The sequence below is a fragment of the Paroedura picta genome, chromosome 4 (genome assembly GCF_049243985.1).
Source record: "Paroedura picta isolate Pp20150507F chromosome 4, Ppicta_v3.0, whole genome shotgun sequence".
In the NCBI taxonomy this organism is placed as follows: domain Eukaryota; kingdom Metazoa; phylum Chordata; class Lepidosauria; order Squamata; family Gekkonidae; genus Paroedura; species Paroedura picta.
In genome coordinates, this window is record NC_135372.1 from 105,538,225 (window position 1) to 105,564,876 (window position 26,652).

Genomic DNA, 26,652 nt, shown 5'->3' on the forward strand with positions numbered 1-26,652 from the left:
TTTCTCTATTTTAAACGTAGGGACAGGAAATATGAAATGGGACGGCCGGGATCCCAAGTGACGCTGTCACTTAGGCCGAAGTTTATCAACTCTTGACAAAAAGCAAATTAGATGTTTGCGATGGAGCTGTTGCCACGAGCACCCTGAATTGTGAGAAGGTTGGACATTTGGGGAAGTGGCTGCCTCTGCACTAGCAGGTTTTTACAGCATAGACATTGCTCCTTCTGTCTGGAGCAGCTCTGCAGGGCTTTTTTTCCCCCTTCTTGCTTCTCATGCTTGATTATTTCCTTACTGTACAGTGGGATGGGTCTCTTGCAAAAGATTCTGGTTCCTTTTGTTGGATTGGTCTTGGCCCTCTGGTTTTATTCCGGAAAGGAAGATTTTAAACCGGGTAAGTTATTTAAAGCAAAGCATTTTAAAATAAAGCAGGGGGAGGGGGGAGGAAGGGAGCCACGCTGGAATGGGTTTTTACACAGGAACTGGTGCACAGCCTAAAATGAAACATGTCTGGGCGTTTCTTGCATTGCTGATAATAGAAGGTTTTGCTTGGCAAGGCTTTGAAATGACATCAAGCAACAGGCAGGAATATTTTTTCAGCAAACAGGTGAGGTGGGAGGTTTGCCACTTGGATTCTCCGAGAGGCTTGGATAGACTGTCCGTTTGAAGCAGATTTCACTTTGTGCAAATCACTCGAAGAGAGTGGGAAAGTTATTTTATAGTCTGATTGCTGAAAAACTTCTGGGAAGCAGAGCGCACAAAATGGCTCAAAATAAACACGTCCTTTTGTTCAATTAGATTATAAAATAGAAACGTCTCTCTTGGCGCTGCTTGGTGTCCGATTGGAATGTCAGCAATTCTTGTTTCTGCTGATTTCTTGGGAGGAAAGCCGGGCTTGGATTGGAGGACTGTTGGGAGTGGGCAGTTGATTTGCAGGCTGGAATGGCTGGGAATCCTCCTCTGTTTCTTGCCCTTTGGAGGTTTATTGGGGGTGGCGGGGGGGGGGGGGGAATTACTTCGCAGGATCGGCATCCCTGTGTCTTGTGTTCCAGAAATGCTGCAAGGGAAGCGTGTGATTGTTACTGGGGCAAGCACAGGAATCGGCGAACAGATGGCGTACCACCTGGCACGCATGGGTTCCCACATACTGATCACTGCGCGGACAGAAGCCAAGCTCCAGAAAGTAAATGTCAAATGCTTATATATGCATGTTCTTCATCAGGCACATTCTTCTAGGGGCACATGCACAGACTCCCTTCTAGTCATATCTGTAAATACCTACAAAGTACTTATTCGCATTCCTGAAAACTGGGACAAATGCACGCATGCCAGTGGTGGTAACTTGCCAGATCCGGCATCCAAAAAGAAAAGAAAAGCAAGTCCCTAGCTTTGCATACTTTGTAAATATTCAGAGGTTGGCAGATTGAATAGGATGCCTGAATTGCATTGTGATGCATGATGTCACCTCTCCACTTTCTGACACAGCACTGCTCCTTCTGGATTAGAGCTCATGACAGCTGAGGGGTCCAAAGAAGACACAGTTACTGAAAGAGGATGGATTGCCATCATGTTAGGCAGAGTGCCACTGTTATGGTCATCCTTTCTGATGACTGTCCCAAAACTGTCCCAGGCAATGTATGATAGCAAACATAAATTCAGGCACAGAAGCAGCCGCAGCAAATGGAAGAAATTCATGTAACAAAAATACAAGCCCCCATTTGGCACCTCCAAAACATGTATAAATCAAGCCATCTGGCATCCTTACATGGTGCATATATGTTTTATAAGCACATTTATGCGATATTTTATATGCCATAAACACTTTTGAATGTCATCTCTATTTTAATTTCACTCTGCACTTTTTAACTCTTGGTGTTCATGCTCTGTTTGATGTCTATTTGTGCCAATTCTGGTCAGCTAAAACGTAAAGGTGGATGGGGTAGGGCATCAACATAGAAAAGTAAGGGAAGATAAGGAGATGATGAGGAAGCCAAAGTATTAGAAGACAGCAGCAGCTGGAGAAGGAAGGGGGCTTATTTGCCCCTCCTTACCCTGAGTCCTGGCACAAAAAGGAACTGTGGTGTGGACATGTTGGTTCCATTGCCTCCTTTAACCTGTTTCATTTCCCTTGTCCCAGCTTGGCAGAATTTTGCCTACTATCTTATGTACACAAGATAAAAGTGTACAATTGGAAAGTTATTGGAAGGATATGGTCATCATGCAGGGTTGAAGCCAGCGTGGTGTAGTGGTTAGGGAGTTAGACTAGGATCCGGGAGACTTAGGTTTGAATCCTCACTCTGCCATGAAGTTCACTAGGTGACCTTTGACCAGACACTGACTCTCAGCCTCACCTAAAGGGTTGTTGTAAGAATAAAAGGGAGAACCATATAAGCCACTTTGTGTGTCCACTGGTCAGAAAGGGCATGGTATAGAGAGCCAGCATGGAGCACTAACTTGAAGAACCAGATTTCATTCCCAACTTCTCTACATGTTGCAAGCTGTGTTATCTTGGGCCAGTCACAGTTCTCTTGCAACTGTTCTCTTCACAGAACAGTTCTCTTAGAGCTCTCTCAGCCCTACCTACCTCACAGAGTGTCTGTTGTCGGCAAAGGAAGGGAAAGGTATTTGTTAACTGCTTTGGGACTCCTTTGGGTAGTGAGGTATAACAAACCAGCTCTTTTCTTTTTCTATAGATGAAGTAAATAAATAAGTATAACCACAGTGTAGAGCTGTTACTATAGACCAGGGGTCGTCAAACTGCGGCCCTCCAGATGTCCATGGACTATAATTCCCAGGAGCCCCTGCCAGCGAATGCTATAGACCCCTGCTATAGACACATTGTTATCCTATAATGCTATAATATCCTACAGTATAGTGCTAAAGACTGGCTTTAACTCTAATATTTCAGGCACTGACTTATACAGGTAGAACTCAACCTGTTGAGAATCCTTCTCAACAATGAATGAAAAAATTTCAATTGAAATGTATGAAGTCATGCTTCATTATCTCAGAGTTTGTTCTGAATGACCAGATTTCTTCTGATAAGAATGTCAGTGACCTACAAGCATCTGCTAGGGTTTCTAATATGAGGCAAGGTTGGGATAATAACAATAAGAGTTGGTTTTTATACCCCACTTTTCACTAATCAAAGGAGTCACAAAGTGGCTTACAATCGCCTTCCCTTCCTCTCCCGACAGCCAATACCTTGTGAGGAGGGGAGGCCGAGAGAGCCCTGATATTACTGTTCAGTTGGGACAACTTTATCAGGGCTGTGGCGAGCCCAAGATCACCCAGTTGGCTGCTTGTTGAGCAGTGGGGAATCAAACCCACATTGCCAGAAGTCCATGCTCTTAGCCACAACACCACACTGGCTAAGTGGTTTGAGGTTCATTATTTCCATCAACTTGCACAAGGAATGATAAGAATGTTATAGATTAGCTACTACAATTTTTAGCAGTGTTTATGCATGACCCAAATTTAGACCACAATTGTCTGTATTATAAACAAGAAGCTAAAATCCAGGTCCAAAGTAACTATTCATATCAGTTGCACCTGGCAATTTGTACTGTGGTTGCTGAAGACATTTCTCCAGTTTGGATCCTAGAAAAACTAATTAGTTCCTAAGTTTACAATTTTGTTGTACTCTTATAGAAGTAGTCAGTATCAATATATCTCATTCTCAATATGGCCAATATATCTCATTCTCAATATGGATACTTAAATCTGGAGACTAGAGACAAGACAATAAACAGACAAGAAAATCTTTCTTCAAACATGAGGAAAGCCTCTGAAATCTTAACTTGTCCCATGATAAAAAAGGGTGCCTGTAGCTTTAAGAAACTGATGCCCTCCGTGGCTGATGCTAGGCAACCACAGTCATTTTGCCAGCATTCCAGAAGTGGGCAGGGTCTGTTCCAGGGTTGTTTTGGCCTTTCAGAGTGGACTAATTGTCCACACTCCTAACCACTACACCAAACTGGTGTAGTGAGGTAAGTCTCGTGCAGCCAGGCTGGCATCACATAGCTGGGTCATGGTATTTTTCTGGGTAGAAGCTGCCTGAGAAAAGAAGGGAAAGCTGAAGATGGGGACAGATAAAGATAGGTTGGGCAGGAAAGAAAGAAGGAAGAAAGGCTATAGGGGCTTTCAGGGAAGAGAAAAAAAATAGACATTTATTTACAATCATTTAGACCAGCATAGAAAAAAGAAATAGTGAAAGAGGGGGAAATGTCCCTGCAGGTTTGCTGCTAGTAGATTATAATAATATTTTCCATGGTTTACAACCATTTCTAAACGTCTGATATAAATATCTCGGGAGATGCTAAGGAATCATTAGAATGTATTAAAACCTTGACACCATACCCTAAACAGATATTTGGTAACCCCAAGGTTTTCAAGCCCTTGTTAAAAGCAAAGTTTCATGTTGATTCTGCTAGGGGAGAAACTCAGCATTCTTCCAGCTGGAAATTTTTTACAAAGCTGCATTTTCCAGTGGAAATTCCCCACTGATAATACTGATCCATTAAGCAGGCAGATTAAAATTGGGCTGCTAAGTGAATACTTGTAAACTGAACTACCCAGCTGTTTATTTGCAGTATAGCACAGGAATTTAATTTTGGAGGAAGGGGCTGAAAAGGCATTGGGTCTCCAGAAACTTTGTTTTCTCTTTGTTTCAGGTTGTCACTCGATGCCTGGAGTTGGGTGCGGCATCTGCCAGCTACATGAATGGCAGCATGGAAGACATGGGGTTTGCTCAGGATGTGGTAAAGAAAGCAGAGGCATTATGGGGTATGCTGATTTTTAAAATTGAAATAATGTCAAAATGCCTGCCATCATTGCAGTGGAAATGATACTCTTGAACATGATAAAGAAGGCTAGCCAGGAATCTGCTGTACTGTTGTCCTGTATTTTTAGAGGTCCACAAATCTAAGACCCTCAAGTATGGATTACAGTTATAATAGAAAACGGAATTTGGATCCTCTGGCATCATAAGATCTCAAATACAAGAATGGAACTGGAGGGACTCCAAATTAACGTAAGAGTTTGGAAGCACTGTGAAGATTAAACATATGTGTTTTGAATCAGGCATAGGCCTGTAACAAAATCCACAATTCACTGATTTATCCATATACACCTCAACCCATTGTCCCATAGTCAATATCCTTTCCTTGTATCTGAAAAGGAAACAAAGCCTTCTCTCAGGGAGGTGTAATCCTGATGTTATAGTCCCATAGTCATTCTTCTAGTGCTTTTGTACTGTGATGACCACCAGTAGGCCCAGAAACACGCGAGCTGAATGGAGAAACCATGTTTGTGGCACTTCTGGTTCTCATACTGAGCTGCTTCCATAGAAGTAAGCATGCAAAAGAACTCAGCAGGTGCTGCCATTTGCTGAGGCAGCCTGGGAACACTGAAGAGGGCTTGTGGGAGTGGTAGTAGGTGTTCTGGGCATTGCTTCTTAATGGATGCTTGGACTGGATAGAAGTAGAACGCTTTCTTACAGCTCAAGATACCATCTCTTGTCAAGTGCTAATAACTTGCTCAATGGCTTACAGACTGCATGTGGAAGTAGGTAGCAGTTTTCCTTCTTTTGTCTCTTAGCCTAAACTGCAAAACCTGTAGCTCCATTGCGTAGTCCGATCTTCTACTGCGGCAAGCATCTGTCAACACTGATTGGTCCACCTTTTCCAATGGAACCCCCCATCCCCAGGAGAGCTATTCACAAATTGATGGTGGAGTTTTATAAATAGGATATAGATAGTTTTCCTCCATTGTATGTAAAAACCTGTCAAATTTGTGGATTGTTCTCCAGAGCCTTGTAACTAGGGAATTCCTATAATTTGCTCTCTTTTCTCAATGATTATCCATAAAGAATTTCATGATCTAAAAGGAGAAAAGGGATAGCAAAACTGTATGTATGTTAAGCTGATGACATCAGTGCTGTGTAGTAGACATGGCAGTTTCTCGCCTTCTGGGATGCTATTATGCCACTCATCCCTTCCTCCACATGCATAGTTTCAGTATAGCAGGTAGGGTCCACACCTTTTCCTTGTTGCTGACATTCCTGCTTCTAAGATGAAAGGCAAGTTCTCTGGAAACCAATAGAAGATGTTACCCTGTGGAATCATGAATGGTATGAAAATGAGTCACAAATTCCCATAACTGAGACTCCAGGATCTAAAAGGATCCAATGAGGATCAGAAAGCAGGCAGATGTCAAGAATCAAAAGGATAAGCAAATTGAACTGACAAATCAAAGCACTCCCAGTAAAGCCAAGAGATTCTTATGTCTAGAAGAGTAGGGTCTGGCCAATATTTTGATAAGGATCTTTCCTTTATACATTTTAAATTATTATGACATTGATATTCTGCAAAATCAAGCAACATACAGCCCCATCATACACAAATCAACAATTATAAAATAATTGTTTAAATATGCATAAGTTTGAGTTGCAGTGTTAGGGCTAGGAAAGTGTTTTAAAAATAAATCACACAATATTTAAATGCCCCCCAAAGTCTGGCAGAGCAAACATTGGTCGGCTTGCTCTCAAGGTCTTTTTAAGCAGAAGGTAGCCCCTGTAACTAAGGCTATTGAGGAGGAAAGGGATTCTCGTGCAGAGATCTGGTGGAACAAAATATACATACCCTTTCTCTTAATTTTACAACTGGTTTAGTTACAGTGAGTATATATAAAAGGGGTTAACAGTGTTTGAATTAATAGAATATACTGCATTTTGTTCTGTTAAATTGCTTGAATCATTCACTGTATATTTCACTTTCTCCAGTGAGGATAAAGGTAAAGGTATCCCCTGTGCAAGCACCGAGTCATGTCTGACCCTTGGGGTGACGCCCTCCAGCGTTTTCATGGCAGACTCAATGCGGGGTGGTTTGCCAGTGCCTTCCCCAGTCATTACCGTTTACTCCCCAGCAAGCTGGGTGAGGATAGCATGTGGCAAATAATTACCCTTGTGAGTACAGAGTCTCCACATGAAAAGACATTACGTTATCAGAGTAGCCAGGGCTGGCGTACACCATGCACCCTCCCCTCAAGAAGTCAATGCACTCACCCTAGAAGTCCTGTAAAGCCATATACAGTCATGGCAAGCTACAAGCAATGCAAACCCAGTTTTGTAGTTCGTAGAAGGCCTGAAGCCCTGGTATCTTAGTAAACCTGCAAAATTTCTAGGTTAGCTAATCTGAATAACGACTGTATCATGTTGTCCTCTACCAGCCAGACTTAAACAATTCCTACCTCTTTCCTTTTCAGGAAGTTTAGACATGCTTATTCTGAATCATGTTACTGCTGCAAACCTCAGTTATTTCAACAGTGATACTGAAGATCTGCAGAAACGCCTCCATGTCAATTTCCTCAGCTATGTGGCCATGACAACTGCAGCTCTCCCTATGCTCAAGAACAGTGAAGGCAGCATTGTAGTAGTTTCATCCCTGGCAGGTAAGCATGAACCGCAATTATATGAGCTGATGCTTTAAAACTTTTTTTTTGTATATTATATTTGTGACACGACCTGGATAGCCCAGACTAGCCCAATCCCATCACATCACAGAAGCTAAGTAGGATTGGCCCAGGCTGGTATTAGAATGGGAGATCACAAGGAATACCAGGATCGTGGCGTAGAGCCAGGCAACAGCAAACCGCCTCTGAATATCTCTTGCCTTGAGAACCCTCCGGGATCACCATCAATCTGCTGTGACTTGACGGCAATAACAACAAATACGTGCGTACGCATGTATTTTGTCGATTGCACTGTCAACTGGCTACAGGCAAGGAATATACAGTGTATACCCCCAGCGAAAGAAAAATGTACCCAATTGCTGTATATGAAAGTCAGCACACAATTCTCAGGCATTGGGTTAGATCCAGTCAGTTTTTTCACTGTATCTTTCCAAATGCCCCTCTTTACTAAAACCCCTGTCACACATGGGTTTTGTTCATGCGGGTCTCATTGTTAAGTATAAACTTGGAATGAGTATTTCTTAGTGCTGTCCAACTTCACAATGCTGGCCTGCAGCAAGCAGTTCTACCAGTTAATGCCGCATCAAAGCTGCCAAGTTCTCAAGGAGAGATCTTTTCAGAGAGTCGTACAGCCACCTCTGGTCACAAATGGGGTGGGGGATCAGTCTCCATTCTGAAAGCATCAAGCTCATGCCCTGTTGAGAAGTTCCTACTTCATATGACAGGCAGACAACAAGCTGTTAAATAGACAACAAGCTGTTAGCAAGTCCTCCCCCCCCCCCCAACTGCCTCCCACAAGGCAAGAGACCAAAGCAATACTCTTCTGCATACACAGACACAAGGTATACCTGACAGCATACTGTGGTGTCTGGGGTCAGATGTACTGGCTGGCAGAATGTCCTCAGGATGAGAAGAAGGTTCTGCACAGAAGGTTCCCTTCTTATAGGGCATTCAAACTAACAGTCCCGTGGAGCTGCACTATGTCACCTGGAATATAAGTAACCATGTTAGTGGCTATGTATTCTGCATGTTCTGGACACGTTGCTGGCATTCTGGCAGATGGGAACAGGGCATACCCTTCTTGGGTCTTATCAGCACCCTGGTAACTATATATTTTAATAGCACAGGTCTTTGGGGAGGTCTTGTTCTCTTGTAACGAACAACTGACCTTTGAGGGTGATAAGCCAGTCCTCTGGCTATCTCTAGCTGTTGCAATAAGATACACTTGTTCCTGGAAGGAGTGGGGAGACTTTGTGCTTCTTAGAAAGACAGAGAGGTCTGAGTGAGTCTAAAATGGCCACACTTTAGTTAATAAAGAAGCTTAGCTAAGTGGCCAAAGGGTATTTCCTCCTCCCTTTTGCACCAGGAGAATAGCTGGATGTATCAACCCAAATTCTTTATCATCCTCTGAAGAAAAAGGATGATATCAGAAACAGCAAAGGTTGCCAGGTTCCCCTGGCCACCAGCAGGAAATATTGGGGGGGGGGGCAGGGTTGCCAGATCCAGGTTGGGACTTGGGAGGCTCCAGATTTGAGGATGGAGCCTGGGGAAGTCAGTGACTTCAGAGGGGTACAATGTCATAGAGTCCACATTCCAAATCGCCTTTTTTCTCTATATATTCTGGAGATTAGCTATAATTCCAGGGGATCTTCAGGTCCTAACTGGAGACTGGCATTCCTAGAAACATCTCTAACAGATTAAATACAGGAAGAAATTTACTACAATAGTGAACCGGAAGCAGTTTTCCACCATTGTATGCAAAACGTAATTGTATTATGAAGTTTTCGCCCTGTGCTTTGGTACCTCTGGAATGATACCCAAATGTCTGCTGACTAATAAGAAGCATATCCTGCCACAGCACAGGGGATATGGATCTTCTCTGTTTTTGGTTTGCAGTTGAATGTTCCATGTTGATAGAACAGTATTCATATTTTACAGAATGTGACATATCCCATAAGCAGTACTGTACCATTTTCAAAGGCAGTGTTACATACAGCCCATTACAGTCATTTAGATGCAATCAGAGCATGGATCACTGTGACCACATCATACTGTTCAAGGAATGGCCAAAGATGGACAAGCTACAAACCTGCTCTCTCATGAGAAATACAACCTCTTGCAGGACAAACTGGCCAAGCAGGACAAACTGACCAACAGCACCTCAGTCTTGTCTGGACTGAGCTTCAGTTTATTGGCTCTAAGCTATCCCACTATCTTCTCCAGGCACCTATTCAGAATTAACACATGTACACCAGATTTAGCAGTTAAGGAGAAAGAGAGATGGGTGTCATTTATGTATAGGTGGCACCGAAAACCAAAATCCCCAGAACCAGAAACAGCCTAAAAATGAAGACCCCTGGACTGAGTTGTACAAATTAAGACAAAGCAAAAGCAGGATTTTTAAATTATGAGACTTAATCTCATTAAACCCTTTGCTACATTTCTATCCAGTTCTCTTCTGGTTGATTTTAGTTTATGGAAATATATAGTCAGAGTACCCTAAAATTCCCAATACTCTCAATTTTTCAAAGTTCACATGTATGGGTACACGTACACAGAGAGGAAGACAGAAATCAATTCAGTCTTGAAAAATTTGATTATTTTGTGTGTGTGTTTTTTTTAATTGAAGCCTTTCCAATTGAGCCATCCAGGTTTTGACCACTTAAATTTTAGAGGGGATATAAATATAATACATTTAAAAAATGGTATGGAGGGAAAAAAATCTGTAAATAAGACTAATGCAGCAGTTTTTACTCCACAGCTCACAGACAGCCACTTTTACAAATAGTATCAAGCAAAGGACTACTATATTCCATGTGTACCTACTTACCAGACACAAACACACAAGGATACAAAATTATAACCATTTAAAGTACCAAATTAAGGTTGTCTATGAGCATGTTGGGTTGTCATTCCACACCATTGTTGAACATTAACCAGCCTTTGTGGAGGTTCTTGCTTCCTCACCTGCATGACAGCTCAAGTGACAGAATAATTGGTAAGTCTCTTAGAGAAAATTAAGATGGGTCCATTCTGCACACATTGGATAATGCACTTTCATTGTGCTTTTGTAGCTGGATTTTCTTGTGCAAAGTAGAAAAATCTATTTCTAAAGTCCATTGAAAGTCCATTATCCAGCGTGTGTAGAATGTCACGGAGAAAGGAGAGCAAAACGCCTCTGTGGTCAGGTTGCTGTTTTTCTGGGTAAGTGCAATGCTGATGGTTTTATTTTCTCCACTTAGTGCCCAGCTTCGCCCACTACACATATACATCTTATTGCATATTTTCAGAGCAGTAAGCCATTAAGCTTGATTTTGGATTCTGTGCCTGCCTTACACACCATTCTTTTTCTTCCAGTGTATTTATTCTGTAGCTACCATTTTTTTAATAATGCACTTGGGGTTGAACCTTACTTTTGATGTGTGGAGAGTGGCATCCAAAGTTTTTTTTTTTTTTAATACATATATGCAGTTGTCCTAATGCAAGTTTGCAGTAGTGTCCAGCAAGCACCTTCCATTTAAATCTTCATGGTTCAGGTACTGTGCATGCTTTTTAGAGTTAATTTGTTAAATGATAAGGAACAGAAAGGAACACAGGCAAAAGAGAAAACCCAATGTTGAACCTGACCACATCTGTTTGAATGTGATAAGCAGCTGCAAAGCCCCATTCCCATACTGACAAGTACTAGGAGATTTTCTATGAGCCTCTTGTGGTGCAGAGTGGTAAGGTAGCAACATGCTGTCTGAAGCTGTCTGCCCATGAGGTTGGGAGTTCGATCCCAGCAGCCGGCTCAAGGTTGACTCAGCCTTCCATCCTTCCGAGGTCGGTAAAATGCGTACCCAGCTTGCTGGGGGGTAAACGGTAATGACTGGGGAAGGCACTGGCAAACCACCCCGTATTGTGTCTGCCATGAAAACGCTAGAGGGCATCACCCCAAAGGTCAGACATGACCCGGTGCTTGCACAGGGGATACCTTTACCTTTACCTTAGGAGATTTTCTGCTGAGATTGAGCACTCTGAAAAATGGGTGAGTCACACAATGTCATAATATGGGGAAACATGGTGAGTGTACAGAATGCCCAGTAGAATCCACTGACACTGGCCTTGCAAGCTGTGATAATTGGCAACGTGTGTCTGTCAGTGCATGCATCTGTGCAAAGTCAGCTGCAACTCCCCCACATTTTGCACAGGGCTGCAATTTGTATGAAGAAGGAGAGCTCTGGCAGAAGTTCTGAAGAGCTATTTTAGCTTTGTGCCACTAAATTGAAAAAAAAATGGGGGGTATTTTTACCAATGCCCTAGCACCGCCACGTAGTAACACTAACCAGCCCTTCTTTGCAAATTGGTGTGGTTTTATATTTTTTCTTTTTATTCTCTAACTTGATCCTGCACACTGGTCATGATTTTGACAGTTTTTTAAAGCCTGTCCTGTGCACATTGCATTCTATCCTCCAAATGAATACTTATGTTCATTAGTTTGCAGAAGGTTGATGTGGCTCATCTGCCATTGTAATGTTAGATTTTCAGACACTGCTAAAATTGTTCCCCCAAAACTTTGTTCACCAAAGCACCATGCTGATGGTCCCCCTTCTTTCATTATGTTTGCATAAAGCACTGAAATCTATATTCCTCTCCAATCTCCCTGTCAAGTCAATACCACCAGGGAACTAAAACCCACACAGCTCCTTTTAAACTCCCATCATTTAATGCTTTTTTAAAAATTCAGCGATCCAAGACTTGTGATAGTCTCATATTGACAGATTCATGCTGCTTGTAAAAATAAAATAATAAAAATGAGAGGGAAATGGAACTTGTACATCAAATAAGGATGACAGAAGGTGCAGAGTGGCCAGAATGACCTCAATGTAGGTGGGGGGGGTGACCTTCAAAGGGTGTCAAAAGGGCAGTGGCATGAATCCAAGAGAATCTGGATGCTTTTGAATTACCTTCAGCTTAGAAGCAAAACCAAAGGGAAATTGGCAAAAAGCACTCTCAGAAAACCCAGGAAAACAGCAACCAGAAAGCGAAATGTGTGCTGAAGAGAGGAAAATTAATGCAAAAGGACAAAGAAAACCCAACAAACAAGCACGGCAAAAGCGAGGTGGTACACTTGCTTACATTGGGCTTTTGGTCTCTTCTTGACAATTGCAGAAGTAGTGGCATGAGAATGTGGCATTTGCAGAGAAAGGTGGGGAGTGTTACAGAGGACGCACCCTTTACTTCTATGCTGAGCTTGATGAATGTACCTCAGGGCGGCTCACAGCTTGCTTGTACTCAAGTCCTTATTGTGGCAGCTATTTCAAGGTGCGGACCACCTACTTACCATGAGCTCCACTTAGGAATGGCCTTGTACACTGTCCTGAAATATTGGCTAGGAGCCATATTGGGCAACAGTGCCCAATTTGGCTTCTGAGCCACTGAAATCATTGGACTAGAGTAAAGACATGTAAACGTTGTCACCTTCAGGACCAAAATGGAATTTACTAACTCTGGCATTGCTGTTTCTCCAGGCAAAATTGGCTTCCCCTTCATGGTTTCCTATGCTACTGCTAAGTTTGCTCTGGATGGATTTTTCAGCTCCTTGAGACAGGAATTTATTATCCAGAACACCAATATTTCCATCACACTCTGCATTCTTGGACTCATCAACACAGGTACTACAGTTTCTTTGAAACCTGTCTATTAAGGACCTAGATTTCTTGGAAGGTATACTTAACACACTTCACAGTGAAGGGTTAAACTGCTTGTGGTGGGAAATACATGTGTTCTGCCATTCACATTTAAAGTAGAGAAGGCATTATGTTTTCTAAAAACTGGGAAATGCAGGAACTGGAGGGTAAATTCTGCCCTCTCTCCTTCTTTAATGTGCTGTGTCACCTCCCAGCATATCCAGTTTGATACAAAAAAGAAGTCTACAGTGGCAGCACTGGCTGTTTGCCACTTGAAGCAGAGCTAGCAATAACAACTACATCCCAGCATCCCTTCTGTAGTATTATGTCTGCCACCCTCACCCAGAAGCGGGTAGAAATATTCCTTAGCTTCTCTGCTGTTGTTTTTTTAAACAGCTTGACAAGAAGCAAATGCTTCAAAGAGCTTTCCAAACTCTTCCATTTGCAAGTGTTTGACCACCATTTTGGTCGCCTTGGTAACTATCCAGCACTGCCTACTTAGGCTTTTTTAATACTTCATTTTAAAAATCAGCAGTTGAATTTCTTGTTATCAATATAACATCGCAGTGTAGGTAATAGATTCTCTAAATTCCCAGTTTTCTTTTTTAAGTAAGTCTTCTTTTTTAAGTAAGGTCTCTTTTTTGCAGAGATTTTCTCTTATATCTCTGCAACAGAAAAGTCTAGAGATTAACTTTTTTTTAAAAAGTGAAATCTGAGAACTCAGATTTATGTTATGACAGTATATCAGTTTAACAGTATATCAGTATTTTAATTACCATGAAAAACATTAAATCCTGATGGCAGAGGAAGAACAGAATCAGGGAAAATGGCCACCATATGTGTGAGAAAACATGACCTTTACAGCTCACAAGGAGGGCTCACACAGGGGCCAGAGACCTGAAGACACAGACTGGATCCCACCATTATGACTACAAGTGGAAGATCACCATTTGGAACGCTCTCCTGCATTAAAAAGTTGAAAACAGAAGATGAACATAATAAGTACTAAGAGGGGATACAGACCCTTTCTTCCTACCTTGTTAATTTACTGTTTGCACTTAAAAAAAATGCAAGGAAACATTCAAAAGCTGGAATCTACCACCTGCAGTCACAAGTAGTACAGCTCTTTTTTCCACCTCATACCTATTTCATTCTTCTGCATGAATGAACAAGACAGCTGAGACCTTTGGGTGCAGTAGGAGAATAGGTTGGATTCACATAGCTTTTTAACTCAAGCTCGTCCAGTTCCCCTGCATAATACAGCTCTTATTTCACATGGTCTTTCTGTTATGCAGGCCCTATGGTCACCAATACAGCCTTTTGGGTCGGCAAAGAAAAACCCACCTCCTTTTCCCCAGTGGAAAACCTGGTGGGCTCCAGCTTCAATACAGGGAAGTAGCTGATCCAACCAAATGTATGGGGAAAGGAGTCGTGAAATTACCTAGCTAAAGGAACTGGTAAATCTGGTCAGGCAGACCAAGCAAAGCAGAGGAGACATAGGGCCATTCCGCACGACTTAAATGTAGCAGAAGTCTTACTTTTGGTAAATGCTACTAATTCAACGTTCCACATGACGTCGCACACAATCTGCAAAACTCCTACAACACTCCCGCAAAAAGTGCTTTGTTGTAGCGCTTTTCGGGAAATCGGGAAAAGTGGATTCCCCCTGATAAAAACACTACACTTCTGCACACAAGATGCAACACATCAGCGAAAGGCATGTGCGTTCTCAATGTAGCGGCAAAAAGAATGTCCCTGCTCTCGCCACCGAACTTCCAGCGAAGCGACTGCCATTTTTTTCCTTAGACAGGGAAAGCAACGAACGAGCAAGACTTCTCAGAGGCTTCTCCGGCTAAAGTCCCTCCACAGAAGTGATTAAAAGTTAAACAAAGCTCCCTAATGCAAGTGTCTTAAGAAGAAGAAGAAGAAGAGTTGGTTCTTATATGCCGCTTTTCCCTACCCGAAGGAGGCTCAAAGCGGCTTATAGTCGCCTTCCCATTCCTCTCCCCACAACAGACACCCTGTGGGGTGGGTGAGGCTGAGAGAGCCCTGATATCACTGCTCGGTCAGAACAGTTTTATCAGTGCCGCGGCGAGCCCAAGGTCACCCAGCTGGTTGCATGTGGGGGAGTGCAGAATCAAACCCAGCATGCCAGATTAGAAGTCCGCACTCCTAACCACTACGCCAAACTGGCTCTCTTTAAAGTTCCCAAGCACAATACAGCCACTTGTTCGACACTGCCCATAATTTTGGCCACAAATCTCGCCCATGGGGGGGATTTTTTTTTTTAACTTGAGGAGCCTGTAAACGATTAAGCGCCAGCTCTTTTCCTGCAGAAAAGGTCTGTCCGATACAATGAAGGAACGAATATGCATTGCTACAGGTGTTTTCAGGTTTTTAAAAAAGAGTTCTTAAAGGGAAACACGAACACAACAGTTAAGGGGCGGGAGGAAACATGGGAAAATATTGCCTCCCCTATTGCGATTTCGGCGAGACTGGAAACTTGTACGTTACAAGAACAGCGCTAGTGGGAGAGCCTTTTTTCGCTAGAAACGGCTGTGTGCATTACCGCGATCTGACGCTTTTGCCTGCAGTGCTTTTCAATAGCGCACAGATTTAGCCACATTGCCCTTTGTGCGGAAAGCCACATAGAATTGGAGATTCAGTGTTAACCCCTTAACAGTGCTAAGGGAGCCAAACCTATAGCCTAATTGGGGTTGATTTTGATGCAACATAAAACAAGAGTGAGCCTCTTGTGGCGCAGAGTGGTAAGGCAGTAGGCATGCAGTCTGAAAGCTCTGCCCATGAGGCTGGGAGTTTGATCCCAGCAGCCGGCTCAAGGTTGACTCAGCATTCCATCCTTCCGAGATCGGTAAAATGAGTACCCAGGTTGCTGGGGGATAAACGGTAATGACTGGGGAAGGCACTGGCAAACCACCCCATATTGAGTCTGCCATGAAAACGCTAGAGGGCGTCACCCCAAGGGTCAGACATGACCCGGTGCTTGCACTGGGGATACCTTCACCTTTAAAACAAGATAGCACCCATGTTTACAATACAGATGATTGCACTTGCATAGCATCTAATTTACCTGTAGCTGCTGGCAATTTCAACAAAGCACCATGTAGGCTCAAAGGCCCATGGCTGAATTGACTGGTCATGTCACTATTAAATTTGAATCAGGCCACAGAGAGAATGGCTAAGGCCTTAAGTAGATGCTGTGTGTGACCCAAGTCAGGTAGGGAAATCCTCAACCCTACTTGCGTCACACACATCATCAAGTCAAACTCTAAAAGAACTTTCCTGTAATTCCTCCAAAATGTGCTTACGCGAATATCCTCAAAAATTCTGTTGTAAGTCTGAATTGAGACCAGATATTTTGGCACAATGTGGTTCCTGTCATAATCAAACGTGACCTGCAGGAAACAACATTCCCAAGAAAACCCATTTGGATTGGGACTGCAATACAGGGGGCGGGACCATCAGCCTTCTTGTCAGGCTACTTTCCTGGCCTTAATGGCCTTGGGAAGAGGGTGCTAAAATGAGGCATCAGCATCCTTGGATAGTTTTGGTACAAGAAAATAGCTGTTACTGAAGCCCCATCCCCTACAGTCCCAATTCAAAGTGAGCCCTGGTGTGCTTGGGAACGGGTTTTTTTCCCCCCACAGGTTTGACTGTGAGATCCTCAGTCAGATTGGAGGGAAATATCTAGGGGCTTTTTGCACGGCTTCAAAATCACACAATGGTTGCTAATTGGAAACGCTATTGATTTGCCTTAACGCACGACGTCGTAGACAATCTGCAACACTCCTGAAACCGATCAGCAAAAAGCGCTTCGTTGTAGCGCTTTCAGGGGAATCCCAAAAAGTGGATTCACCCTCCGGAAAGCGCTACACTCTTGCAAACAATCTGTAACACTAGTGATAAAGACCTGTGCGTTAACATTGTTGCGGTTTCTTCAAAGTCCCTCCTCCTGAGCCTGTCCTCCAAACTTCCGGTGAAGCGATCGCCATTTTTTTTTCTCCGAGCGAGCGGGGATAAACGCACCAGCGAGCCTCTTTCAGTTTAGAGGTTTCCCTGGCTTCAGTCCCTCCCCTTCAGTCACTAAGCACACACATTTAACACAGTAATTTAACACAGTAATTCAGCCGAAAATCGGCCCGTGAGAGGGGGGGAGGGGGGGATTTTTTTTTTCCACTCCGAGGCAGCGTGGCCACGATCAAATGACAGCTCAAACAGAGGCTTCCCCGGCTTCAGTCCCTCCCCTTCAGTCACTAAGCACACACATTTAACACAGTCATTCAGCCGAAAATCGGCCCGTGAGAGGGGGGGGAGGGGGGGATTTTTTTTTTCCACTCCGAGGCAGCGTGGCCACGATCAAATGACAGCTCAAACAGAGGCTTCCCCGGCTTCAGTCCCTCCCCTTCAGTCACTAAGCACACACATTTAACACAGTCATTCAGCCGAAAATCGGGCCCGTGAGAGGGGGGGAGGGGGGATTTTTTTCTTTTCACTCGAGGCAGCGTGGCAACGATCATACGATCAAACGACAGCTCAAACACATTAGGTAGCTGGATGGGTCTCTCCGTTGCAACGAATCTACACAGATTCGTTACAATGGGTGTGTTTTTTTTTAAAAAAAAACCTTTCTTAAAGGGAAAGGGGCTGTTTGGGAGCATGCTAACGGCTGCCCATTGGCTGCTTGACGGCCAGGGGCGGGATGAGCTCGGCAATAGCGCTTCCTTTCTAGCGATTTCTGCCGAGACCGGAAGCCTGTGGGAAACGCTACAAAACGCAACTGGATACCACTACAAAGGCAGGTATGCATAACGACGAATTCCACTATTTTAAATGGCGATTTTTCATTCAGTGACCAATTTGCAACAAAGATCCCGGTGCGTAAAGCCCCCTAATTTTAGCCTTCTACTGCGCACACGCACACATTCTGTCTCAAGAAATTCAGTGATATACTATTTTAGCAGAAACTGAAGTTTCCCACCATGATGAATACTCCTGATTTACCTATCCAACAATGTTATGAAGTCTCTACAAGCACATACTTGTCCACCAAATTCCTGAACCTTAAGGACCGACTAACCTGTGTTCCTTTCCTTCCCTCAGACACTGCTATGAAAGCTACTTCTGGTATGTTCAGCTCTTTCCCAGCAGCACCAAAGGAGGAATGTGCCCTGGAAATCATTAAAGGGGGAGCCCTGCGCCAACGGGAAGTCTATTATAAATATTCAACCGTAAAGATCCCTGTCTTATTCCGGGATTGGGCTCCAGATCTACTGGATTACCTTATCAGGATGAGATTTGATGTGGAAAAAATAATAGAAAATTAATGACTTTTGCTTATCCCTTTATATTTCTCACGCTACACAGGCCTGTGGTGCTCCAGCTGCCCTCCCCCCCCCCCTTTTAGCTCATAGTTTCTCTGGAGGACATAACTTGGATTAGTCACTGGGAGATCCCAAAATCAGATTATGCCAGCATTAAAAAACAGAACTAGCAGGCATGCAGGACTCCAATTCAGATGTGGATTAATGAAAGGAAACTGGGCCAACTTTTTCATCCCTGCATCAACTGAACCCTCATCCCACCCAGTTGGCTGTTGAAGAAAGAAACCCTCCAAGGTTAATAACAACTTGCCTGTAGATGAGCAGATTTTATTGGTGCAACCATGTGGGTAAAAGAGCCCACTACCCTTGTCATGGCTCCTGTTCAACCTGGATTTCTCAGCGGCCATATCTATTTAATAAACACTGGAAACTTCCGATGATGATTATGTTCTCTCAACCTCTTTAGTTAGACCCTCTCCAAAAATAACTAATATGATGGCAAGATCCTGAAAATGGTGGGCTTATGCTGCTATTATATACACTTCTGAAATCCATTGCTATATATGGGATTCTAGACTGCAAACATACAGTTTTTTTTTAAACATAGCCAAGAATATCAACTAATTAATATAACAACATAAATTAAGGCATGCTGGATCAGGACAATGGCTCATCCAGTCCATCACTCTGTGTCACACAGTGTCCGAAACCTAGGTACCATCAGGAGGTCCAGTAGCAGGGCCAGAACTCCCAAAGCCCTCCCACCATGGCCCATCAAGCACCAAGAATGCAGAGCATCACTGCCCCACACATAGTATTCCATCTATATCTTGTGGCTTTTAGACACAGATGGACTCCTGCTCTATATGTTTATCTAATCCCTATGTTTGTAGCTGCCACCACTTCCTGTGGCAGTGAATGCCACATGTTAATTATTCTTTGGGTGAAGAAATACTTCCTTTTATCTGCTTTGAACTTCTGCCTCATCAGTTTCATTGAGTGACCACCAGTTCTTGTATTGTGAGAAAGGGAGGAAAGTACTTCTTTCTCTACCTTCTTTGTCCTATGCATAACTTAGTAAACCTCTATCATGTCACCCCCTCAATTGTCATTTCTCCAAGTTAGAGCCCTCAGATTATTAACCTTTATTCATAGGGAAAGTGTTCCATCCCCTTTTAGTTGCCCTGTCTGCAACTTTTCTAATGCTATAGTATCTTTTTTGAGGTGCGGTGACCAGAACTGTACACAGTATTCCTAATATGGGGGGCTACCAGTTCTGCCCCTTCCTCTTTTTTTTCTGATGCATGTGCAATAATGTATGAAAGATCGTCAGCCACCAGAGACATCAGAGGGGGGCATGGAGGAGAGTGGGCTGCTGCATGCAAAAGCCTCTAGCAAAGACTTAAAGCAACTGCAGCTGCTAATGCAAAAACACTCTCTTTTTTGCCCTTAATACCCCCCCTTCCCCCCTCTTTTTTTATTGCCACTGATGCTTCACCTCCCTGCAGGAAAAGAGATGCCCATGACCGGTTTGCAAGGGAGCTGAGTGGCTCTGGACAGCAGCCAACAGACCTGAGCAGCATCGACTTGCCAGATGGGTGCTGCTGCTTCTGCCAGCTGGCATTGACTAAAGCTGTTCATACATTGATCGAGCAATATCAAAGCTGTCAGCTCCTCTCCCTTTCTCCCCTCACCTAATTTACCTTCTCACACTTGCATTCCCTGGTTTGAAAGTCAGGCATCAGGGAGCCTGGAGAGATGGAAGGAGGGTGGATGGGCGGGTGGGCTGGAGGGGACCCAAAGAGGCTGAATTGTGAGGAAACTTGTAACTCACTTGCAGGGAGGACGGGGGCAATGCATTCTGACCCAGAGTGACTGCAGCAAGGGAAAGAGGTCTTTGCTGAAACCAGGGGGAACAGAGCCCTGTTTAGGGGAAGGAGAGCTAAGCAGATCTGACTGAAGATGCAGGAGGAAGGGAGTGGAAACCTCATGAAGCTGTGGAGGGGTGGCAGATGGCATCCAGAAAAGAAGCTAAGCAGGGCCCACTTGTCCATGAAAGCATGATGAGACCAATTGGGTGGGGAAAATAAGAGGGAAACATATGTGAATTACAACCACACACATTGGGTTTCCCTAAAATCACGTTTTTGGGGGATTCAGAAAATGCGGTGCATCCTGACTTTTCCTGTGAGTCTGCACTTTGGGAACCTGACTTTTGTGCAAAGCCAAAGAAATTCCCTGGGGCAGCAAAACTGCAGATGCAATTCTTAAAGTCACTGTGGAAACACCCTTAGACCTGTCTAGCATTTGTATAAACACATCTATAATTTCCCGGACACATTAGGGGAAGGACAGCCTTCCTCCTGTGGCTTCTAGAACTGGTCAGGCAGTCAGTGTTGTTTGTCACCCTCTCAGTGGTCACTCCTAATCCATTTACATCTAGAATAGCAAAATCAGGGCTGATTCTGCACTAACTTTTTCTCCTGCTGAATTCCGATCAATTTGAACCCGGGTCTTTCTCCTTCCTCCCTTCCCCATTGAAACATTTATAAATTTATATATTTATAAATGCTAAAGGGGAAATTAGATTGGAGTTACTGTGCAAGCAGGTCCTGGAAAGTGCACTCAATTTAAAAGTAACCTCTGCAAAAAGTTTGCTAACCTCTTTTAAGAAACTTGTCTATCCAACAGCCCCCTCTCCTGGTGCATGGAATCTAGGTGCTAAATGGATCTGAATGAAAGAAGAGGCCTGGTGGATCAGAACAGGGATCGATCTTGTGCTACACACAGTGTTCATTTAAACCCCTGGTTTCTGCTCCATGTTTTTCACAGGGAGAAAGCAAACCAAATAGCTAAGCAGCAGGGAGCAGAAACCAGGAATTTAAATGGCTTTGAGCCACCCAAACCGCTGCTTTCTGCTCCCTGTTGCAAAACTGCTTGTAGTGAAGAGCAGAAAGCAGGGGTTTAAATAGCCCAGAGCCATTCAAACCCATGCCTTCTGCTTTCCATGAACCACCACAAATTGCCTTACAATATGTGAAAGATCTTGGCAGCTCTTTATTTTGCAAACATCACTTCATGAATCATGAGCTGGCCAAAATCCATGACCAACTTTAGGTTGTGTGTTGTTTCATGCCCATCCCTAGTCTTATTTCAAAACAGGTTAGACTTAATATTTCTTTATTTACTTCATTTATACCATGCCCTTTTCCATACTAGGAACCAAAAATAGTTTACCTAATTCTCCTTGCAACACCCCTGTGAGGTAGATTAGGCTTAGAGCAGCGGTCCCCAACCTTCATCTGGTCAGGGACCGCCTCTGGGGGTGGGGGAGAGCAAGCGGCCCGGCTGCCGCAGTTGCTCAAAAACGCGCACGCGCGGATCTGCCACACATGCACGTTTTGGCCACCAGGTGGCGCTAACACGAATGCACAGAGTTGACGCGCATTCGCGTTTTGGCCACCAGGGGGCGCAAATGCGCATGCGTGGCAGTTCCGCGTGTGCGCGTTAGCGTCGCTGGCGCGCCGGCTGCCACACCGGCTGCCGTGCCGGCCTCTTCCCCCCTCTCGCTGCAGGGGGGGAGGCAGGCGGGGCCGCTTGCGGCCCGGTACGATGGCCTTTGTGGCCCGGTACCAGGCCGCGGACCGGGGGTTGGGGACCCCTGGCTTAGAGTATGTGGCTGGCCCAAGTTCCCGCAGAAGAATGGGGAATGGACTATGAGTCTCCCAAATCCATCTAATACTCTGACCACTATACCACACTGCCTGTTATTTGGCACAACTATGTCTGAAGTCTCATTTTCCCTTGGCCTACAGTCAGAAGCGGGTTTATCCTAGTAGCCCTGGGCCATATGGGTAAAGGTAAAGGTAAAGGTAAAGGTATCCCTTGTGCAAGCACCGAGTCATGTCTGACCCTTGGGGTGACGCCCTCTAGCGTTTTCATGGCAGACTCAATACGGGGTGGTTTGCCAGTGCCTTCCCCAGTCATGACCGTTTACCCCCCAGCAAGCTGGGTACTCATTTTACCGACCTCGGAAGGATGGAAGGCTGAGTCAACCTTGAGCCGGCTGCTGGGATTGAACTCCCAACCTCATGGGCAAAGCTTTCAGGCGGCTGCCTTACCGCTCTGCGCCACAAGAGGCTCTTGGGCCATATGGGAGGGCGGTATAAAAATCTAAGAAAATAAATAAAAATAAACAAATAAATAAACGTAGCACACACTACAGGCCTTGCAGTTCCAGGGGCCCTGTGGTGCTGTATGGTTATTTTTAGGTTGTTTTCTTTTTAATGTTAAGTTTAAATTCAGGATAATACTAGTAAATGTTTTCAGCGAAGTGAAGCTATCAGTTGCCTCCAACATTCCAACTATCCCAGGAAAGGGTGCCCTGCTGTTAGTTGTGCAGCACAAGTAACAGCACCAATTGTCCTCTGCTATGGCCCTGTGAACACTTCAACTGGCTTTGGTGCTACAGGCCCCATGTTTCCTTAGACTGGGCCTACCTACAGTGTTCTGTAATAGCCCTCAAAATGGGCTCATTATATATTAACTGAACATGTAATATCCTTTCTTTTGTGCTTTATTCCCATGTATGTTACCACTCTGTCCAGAAGGACTGTAGTTTCCATTTTGAAGTCTTAGGGCTGTCAGGGACAATTTCTTCTCAAACAAGCTCCGTAGTTCTCTCGTTGTCAGAAGTTTGGGGCAGCTATTCATTCTTACATATGAATTTTTTTGCTGCGTATGCTAGACAGATAGGATCAGCACATCAAACTAACAACTAAATCATCTTAACCTGAAAGTATCGTACTATTCCAGAAGATTACAATTATTGAAAGTGCTGTTTTCTCAAAGCCCACGTCTTCAGGTTTCTTTCTCTCAGTGCACGGTCCCTCTGCCTTTGTCACGGCAACCATCTCTATTATTTGAGCTTTCTCATCTGTGACTAGAACAAAACGAGGACAAAGCTTGCTTGGTGCTTGTGGGCATGAGTCCAACTGGAGAAAAGCAAAAGGAACAGAGAAATTTCATGTGAATCCCTTTGGGTTTCCAGGTCCCTCCAGGACACTGGTGGGGGATTGTGGGATATGGTGGCCTGATCCAGGTTGAGAAACTCCTAGAGATTGGGGGATGGAGCCCGGGGAGGAGAGGGACCTTACTGAGATACAATGCCATAGACTATCATACCAACTCATAAACATTGTAATCATCCATCCAAACTGTTAATAATATAACCATACAAAACTGTCACTTGATCCAGTGGCTGGACTTGGGCTCAGCTTGGCAGAAGAGCTGTATTTTGCAGGACTGCAGAACTGTGCTAACTCTTGCAGCCATGAGAAATGCTATCAAACATCTTGGTGAATTTTAATTAAACAGTTTCATACTGGAATCTCTTTTTGAAGCTCTTTGGAGAATGGCAAATTGTAGATCACAGGAGGAAACAGTAATATTTGGAAGTCACACTGGAAAAACAATGATATATCTGTTTCATTTGTGGGAAAGTTCACAAGTCCCCTAGTCAGTATCTTGGACAATACCTTCCAAACCCCCACTCCGCTTGAAGAGCAGGCCTACATTAATAATGATGATGATAATAATAATAATTTTACTTATGCCCTACTTTTCCCTGGTTAGCTCAGGGCGGCTGAACAATCTGTTTTTTTTTAATCATATAAGCTTAAAAACCACCACCTCCTAATAATTTACATTTTTTCTGAGGATTGGCCAGAGCTTAGAGGGGCGTTTATTAGCAGATGGGTTCTCAGCCCTTTTCAGTATCTGTGTTGCCACTGTTCCCGGGTGACTTGAATCTCCAGTTGATGCTCTGACTTTGGGGCACCCCTTCTGCAAAAGGGCATCTTGGGGGAATTTATTCCTGAATTTGGATCTGACCCTCTCCATGTGTTCCACACTTCCTTTGAAAAGGGGTTGTGTGGCCCTGGCATTGTGTACTTTCTCAGCAAGAGAATCTCCTTTTTGGTTTTTTGCACATGTGCAGCGATGTTATAACATAACATGTTTAAAAAAGAAAGTTCAGATGTATCGTGGGGAGAAACATTTCAAAGGTCCCCTGCTCCTCCTGGTAATTGTCAAACTGAACACAGAATTCGTGAAGCATGCTAAATTGTCCTCATGTACTTTGTCAGCAGAGCCTCCTGTGGCGCAGAGTGGTAAGGCAGCAGGCATGCAGTCTGAAGCTTTGCCCATGAGGCTGGGAGTTCGATCCCAGCAGCCGGCTCAAGGTTGACTCAGCCCTCCATCCTTCCGAGGTCAGTAAAATGAGTACCCAGCTTGCTGGGGGGTAAACGGTAATGACTGGGGAAGGCACTGGCAAACCACCCCATATTGAGTCTGCCATGAAAACACTAGAGGTCGTCACCCCAAGGGTCAGACATGACTCGGTGCTTGCACAGGGGATACCTTTACCTTTTACCTTACTTTGTCAACGATAGACACTGCAACCAAGCGGGAAGGGCAGGCTATAAAATAAAGTTGTTTGTTGTTGTTAATAATTTTCAAAAGGGTTGGCTGTATCCTGGAGAAAAGCCTGGCTGCCATCATTTCAAAAGTCCCGTGCTCTTTCGGGTGATCATTGAACTGCATACACTAATTCCACAATTATGAATCATGCATGTATTCTTGTGTACTTCATCAGCAACGGAACCTCCTCTTTCTTTTTGGATATGCCATAATGTTATAACATAATAACATTGTAAAAAAAGAAAGAACAGAAGAACTGAAGGGTGTGTGTGTGTGTGTGTGAAGGAAGACCCAGTACATGTGGTGGCATCAAAACCTACTCACCAAGGGGGAAAATAGGAAAAAACAAGAGAGGAAAGGAAATTCATGGACAGGTAATAGCACAGAGAAGGCTACATGAAACCTCACTGCCTATTTGGTCCCGACATTCTAATGTTGCTATATTATAATGAAAAAAAATTGTGCTGTAACATAATCAACATTACATGTAAAAAAAATAATTAGACTGCGTGCACTACATTGATGACACAAAATTCCTACATAGTGGGAAACCAAATTTGGGGATTCCTCACTGAAACATGGTAAGTTAAGATCTGGAGGGGGGAAAACATCGCTGTAAGGGAGAATTTGGAAACTAGGGAGTGAGGAATTTGGATCTACCGCTGGGGAGGCAGAATTTTGACACTGTTCATCTCCTTAAGAATGCCAATGGGGGGGGGGGTTGCTCTTGCACGGAAATGGCACTGCTTTGCCTTTTAAAACTGCAGCTTGGCCACTAGGTGGCAAGAAATGAGAAAGCAAGCAAAAAAAAAGAGAGAGATTTTACATTTACAAACTCAATGTGGGCTTCTTCTATTGTAATGCATAAATTAGCACAGATGCAACTTGACAGAATGTGCCTGTACTCATCCCCAGATGACTGAAAGGATTAATTGCTCAGCCTGGTGGCTAATACTATTTAGTATTTTCACATTTTTATGTGCATAGCCTTTAAAAATTCCAAAGGGATGAGTACCAAATTCCAAAGGGATGCAATACCAGCCTCCAGGTGGGACCTGGGGATCTCCTGGAATTACAACTCATCTCCAGACTCCAGAGATCAGTTCCCCTGGAGACAATGAATGCTTTGGAGGCTGGACTCTATTGTACTTCACTGACGCAGTCTCCATCCCCAAATCTCCAGGATTTTCCCAGCCTGGAACTGGCAACTTTACTCCCTCTTATCCACTGCAAGTATTACTATCCCCCATACAGTATCTTCTTTAAAAGGTACATATTTGTTTTTAATTATATTTGACTCTGTATTGGTTTTAGCTTGTTGGCCAATTAAGCTGCTCCTTCCTGCAGCTTTGGCTGTCTTGTTTGTAGACTTAAGGCAGGATATAAATATTTTAAATAAGTAAATACTGTGGAAAGCACTGAGGAAGAGCACCTTGCCTAAAGAATTAACTTACTGAACTAATGGCAAAAAATGAAATTTAAACCGGGGATTTCCTGTCCCTTTACAGCTTTGCTATTCCTCAGCAGTCTAGCCTCACCTACCTTAAAGTCATGACTACCACAATGCTCAAGAGCAGGTAAAGTTCATTTTCTTGTTGAGTCAAGGAGTTCGCATTGCCAAAGGCATTGCAGCTGATTCAGTCTCAGGGTGCTAACCACAATTTCTTGGAGTGGCACAGCCTCCAGGTGCCAAG

At 43.9% G+C, this 26,652-nt stretch overlaps 1 protein-coding gene and 1 long non-coding RNA gene across 3 annotated transcripts; one reads left to right on the forward strand and one right to left on the reverse strand.

The window, feature by feature from the left end:
- On the forward strand, positions 1-18,913 carry HSD11B1 (hydroxysteroid 11-beta dehydrogenase 1). 2 transcript variants are annotated; one of them, XM_077334875.1, is made up of 6 exons: positions 1-391; positions 1,050-1,180; positions 4,671-4,782; positions 7,261-7,446; positions 12,978-13,121; positions 18,258-18,913. In XM_077334875.1, the coding sequence occupies exons 1-6, from the start codon at positions 304-306 to the stop codon at positions 18,479-18,481; spliced, it is 885 nt and encodes a 294-aa protein (XP_077190990.1). In that variant the 5' UTR covers positions 1-303; the 3' UTR covers positions 18,482-18,913. The 2 variants fall into 2 exon arrangements, with proteins under 2 accessions (XP_077190990.1, XP_077190991.1); XM_077334876.1 differs by lacking the exons at positions 1-391; positions 1,050-1,180 and adding an exon at positions 480-604.
- On the reverse strand, positions 4,776-26,639 carry LOC143836079 (uncharacterized). Its single transcript, XR_013230503.1, has 3 exons — positions 26,501-26,639; positions 8,316-8,454; positions 4,776-6,110 (listed from the first exon to the last, which is right to left on the reverse strand). It is a non-coding gene; the product is annotated as an uncharacterized LOC143836079 (long non-coding RNA).
- Positions 26,640-26,652: the final 13 nt, after the last annotated feature.

Bases quoted from the DNA above. Each gene is read 5' to 3' on its own strand.
- HSD11B1 (XM_077334875.1), top strand. From the start codon at position 304: ATGGGTCTCTTGCAAAAGATTCTGGTTCCTTTTGTTGGATTGGTCTTG. The intron at 1,181-4,670 runs GTAAATGTCAAA...TCTTTGTTTCAG, and splicing joins CAGAAGCCAAGCTCCAGAAA to GTTGTCACTCGATGCCTGGA. The intron at 7,447-12,977 runs GTAAGCATGAAC...CTGTTTCTCCAG, and splicing joins AGTAGTTTCATCCCTGGCAG to GCAAAATTGGCTTCCCCTTC.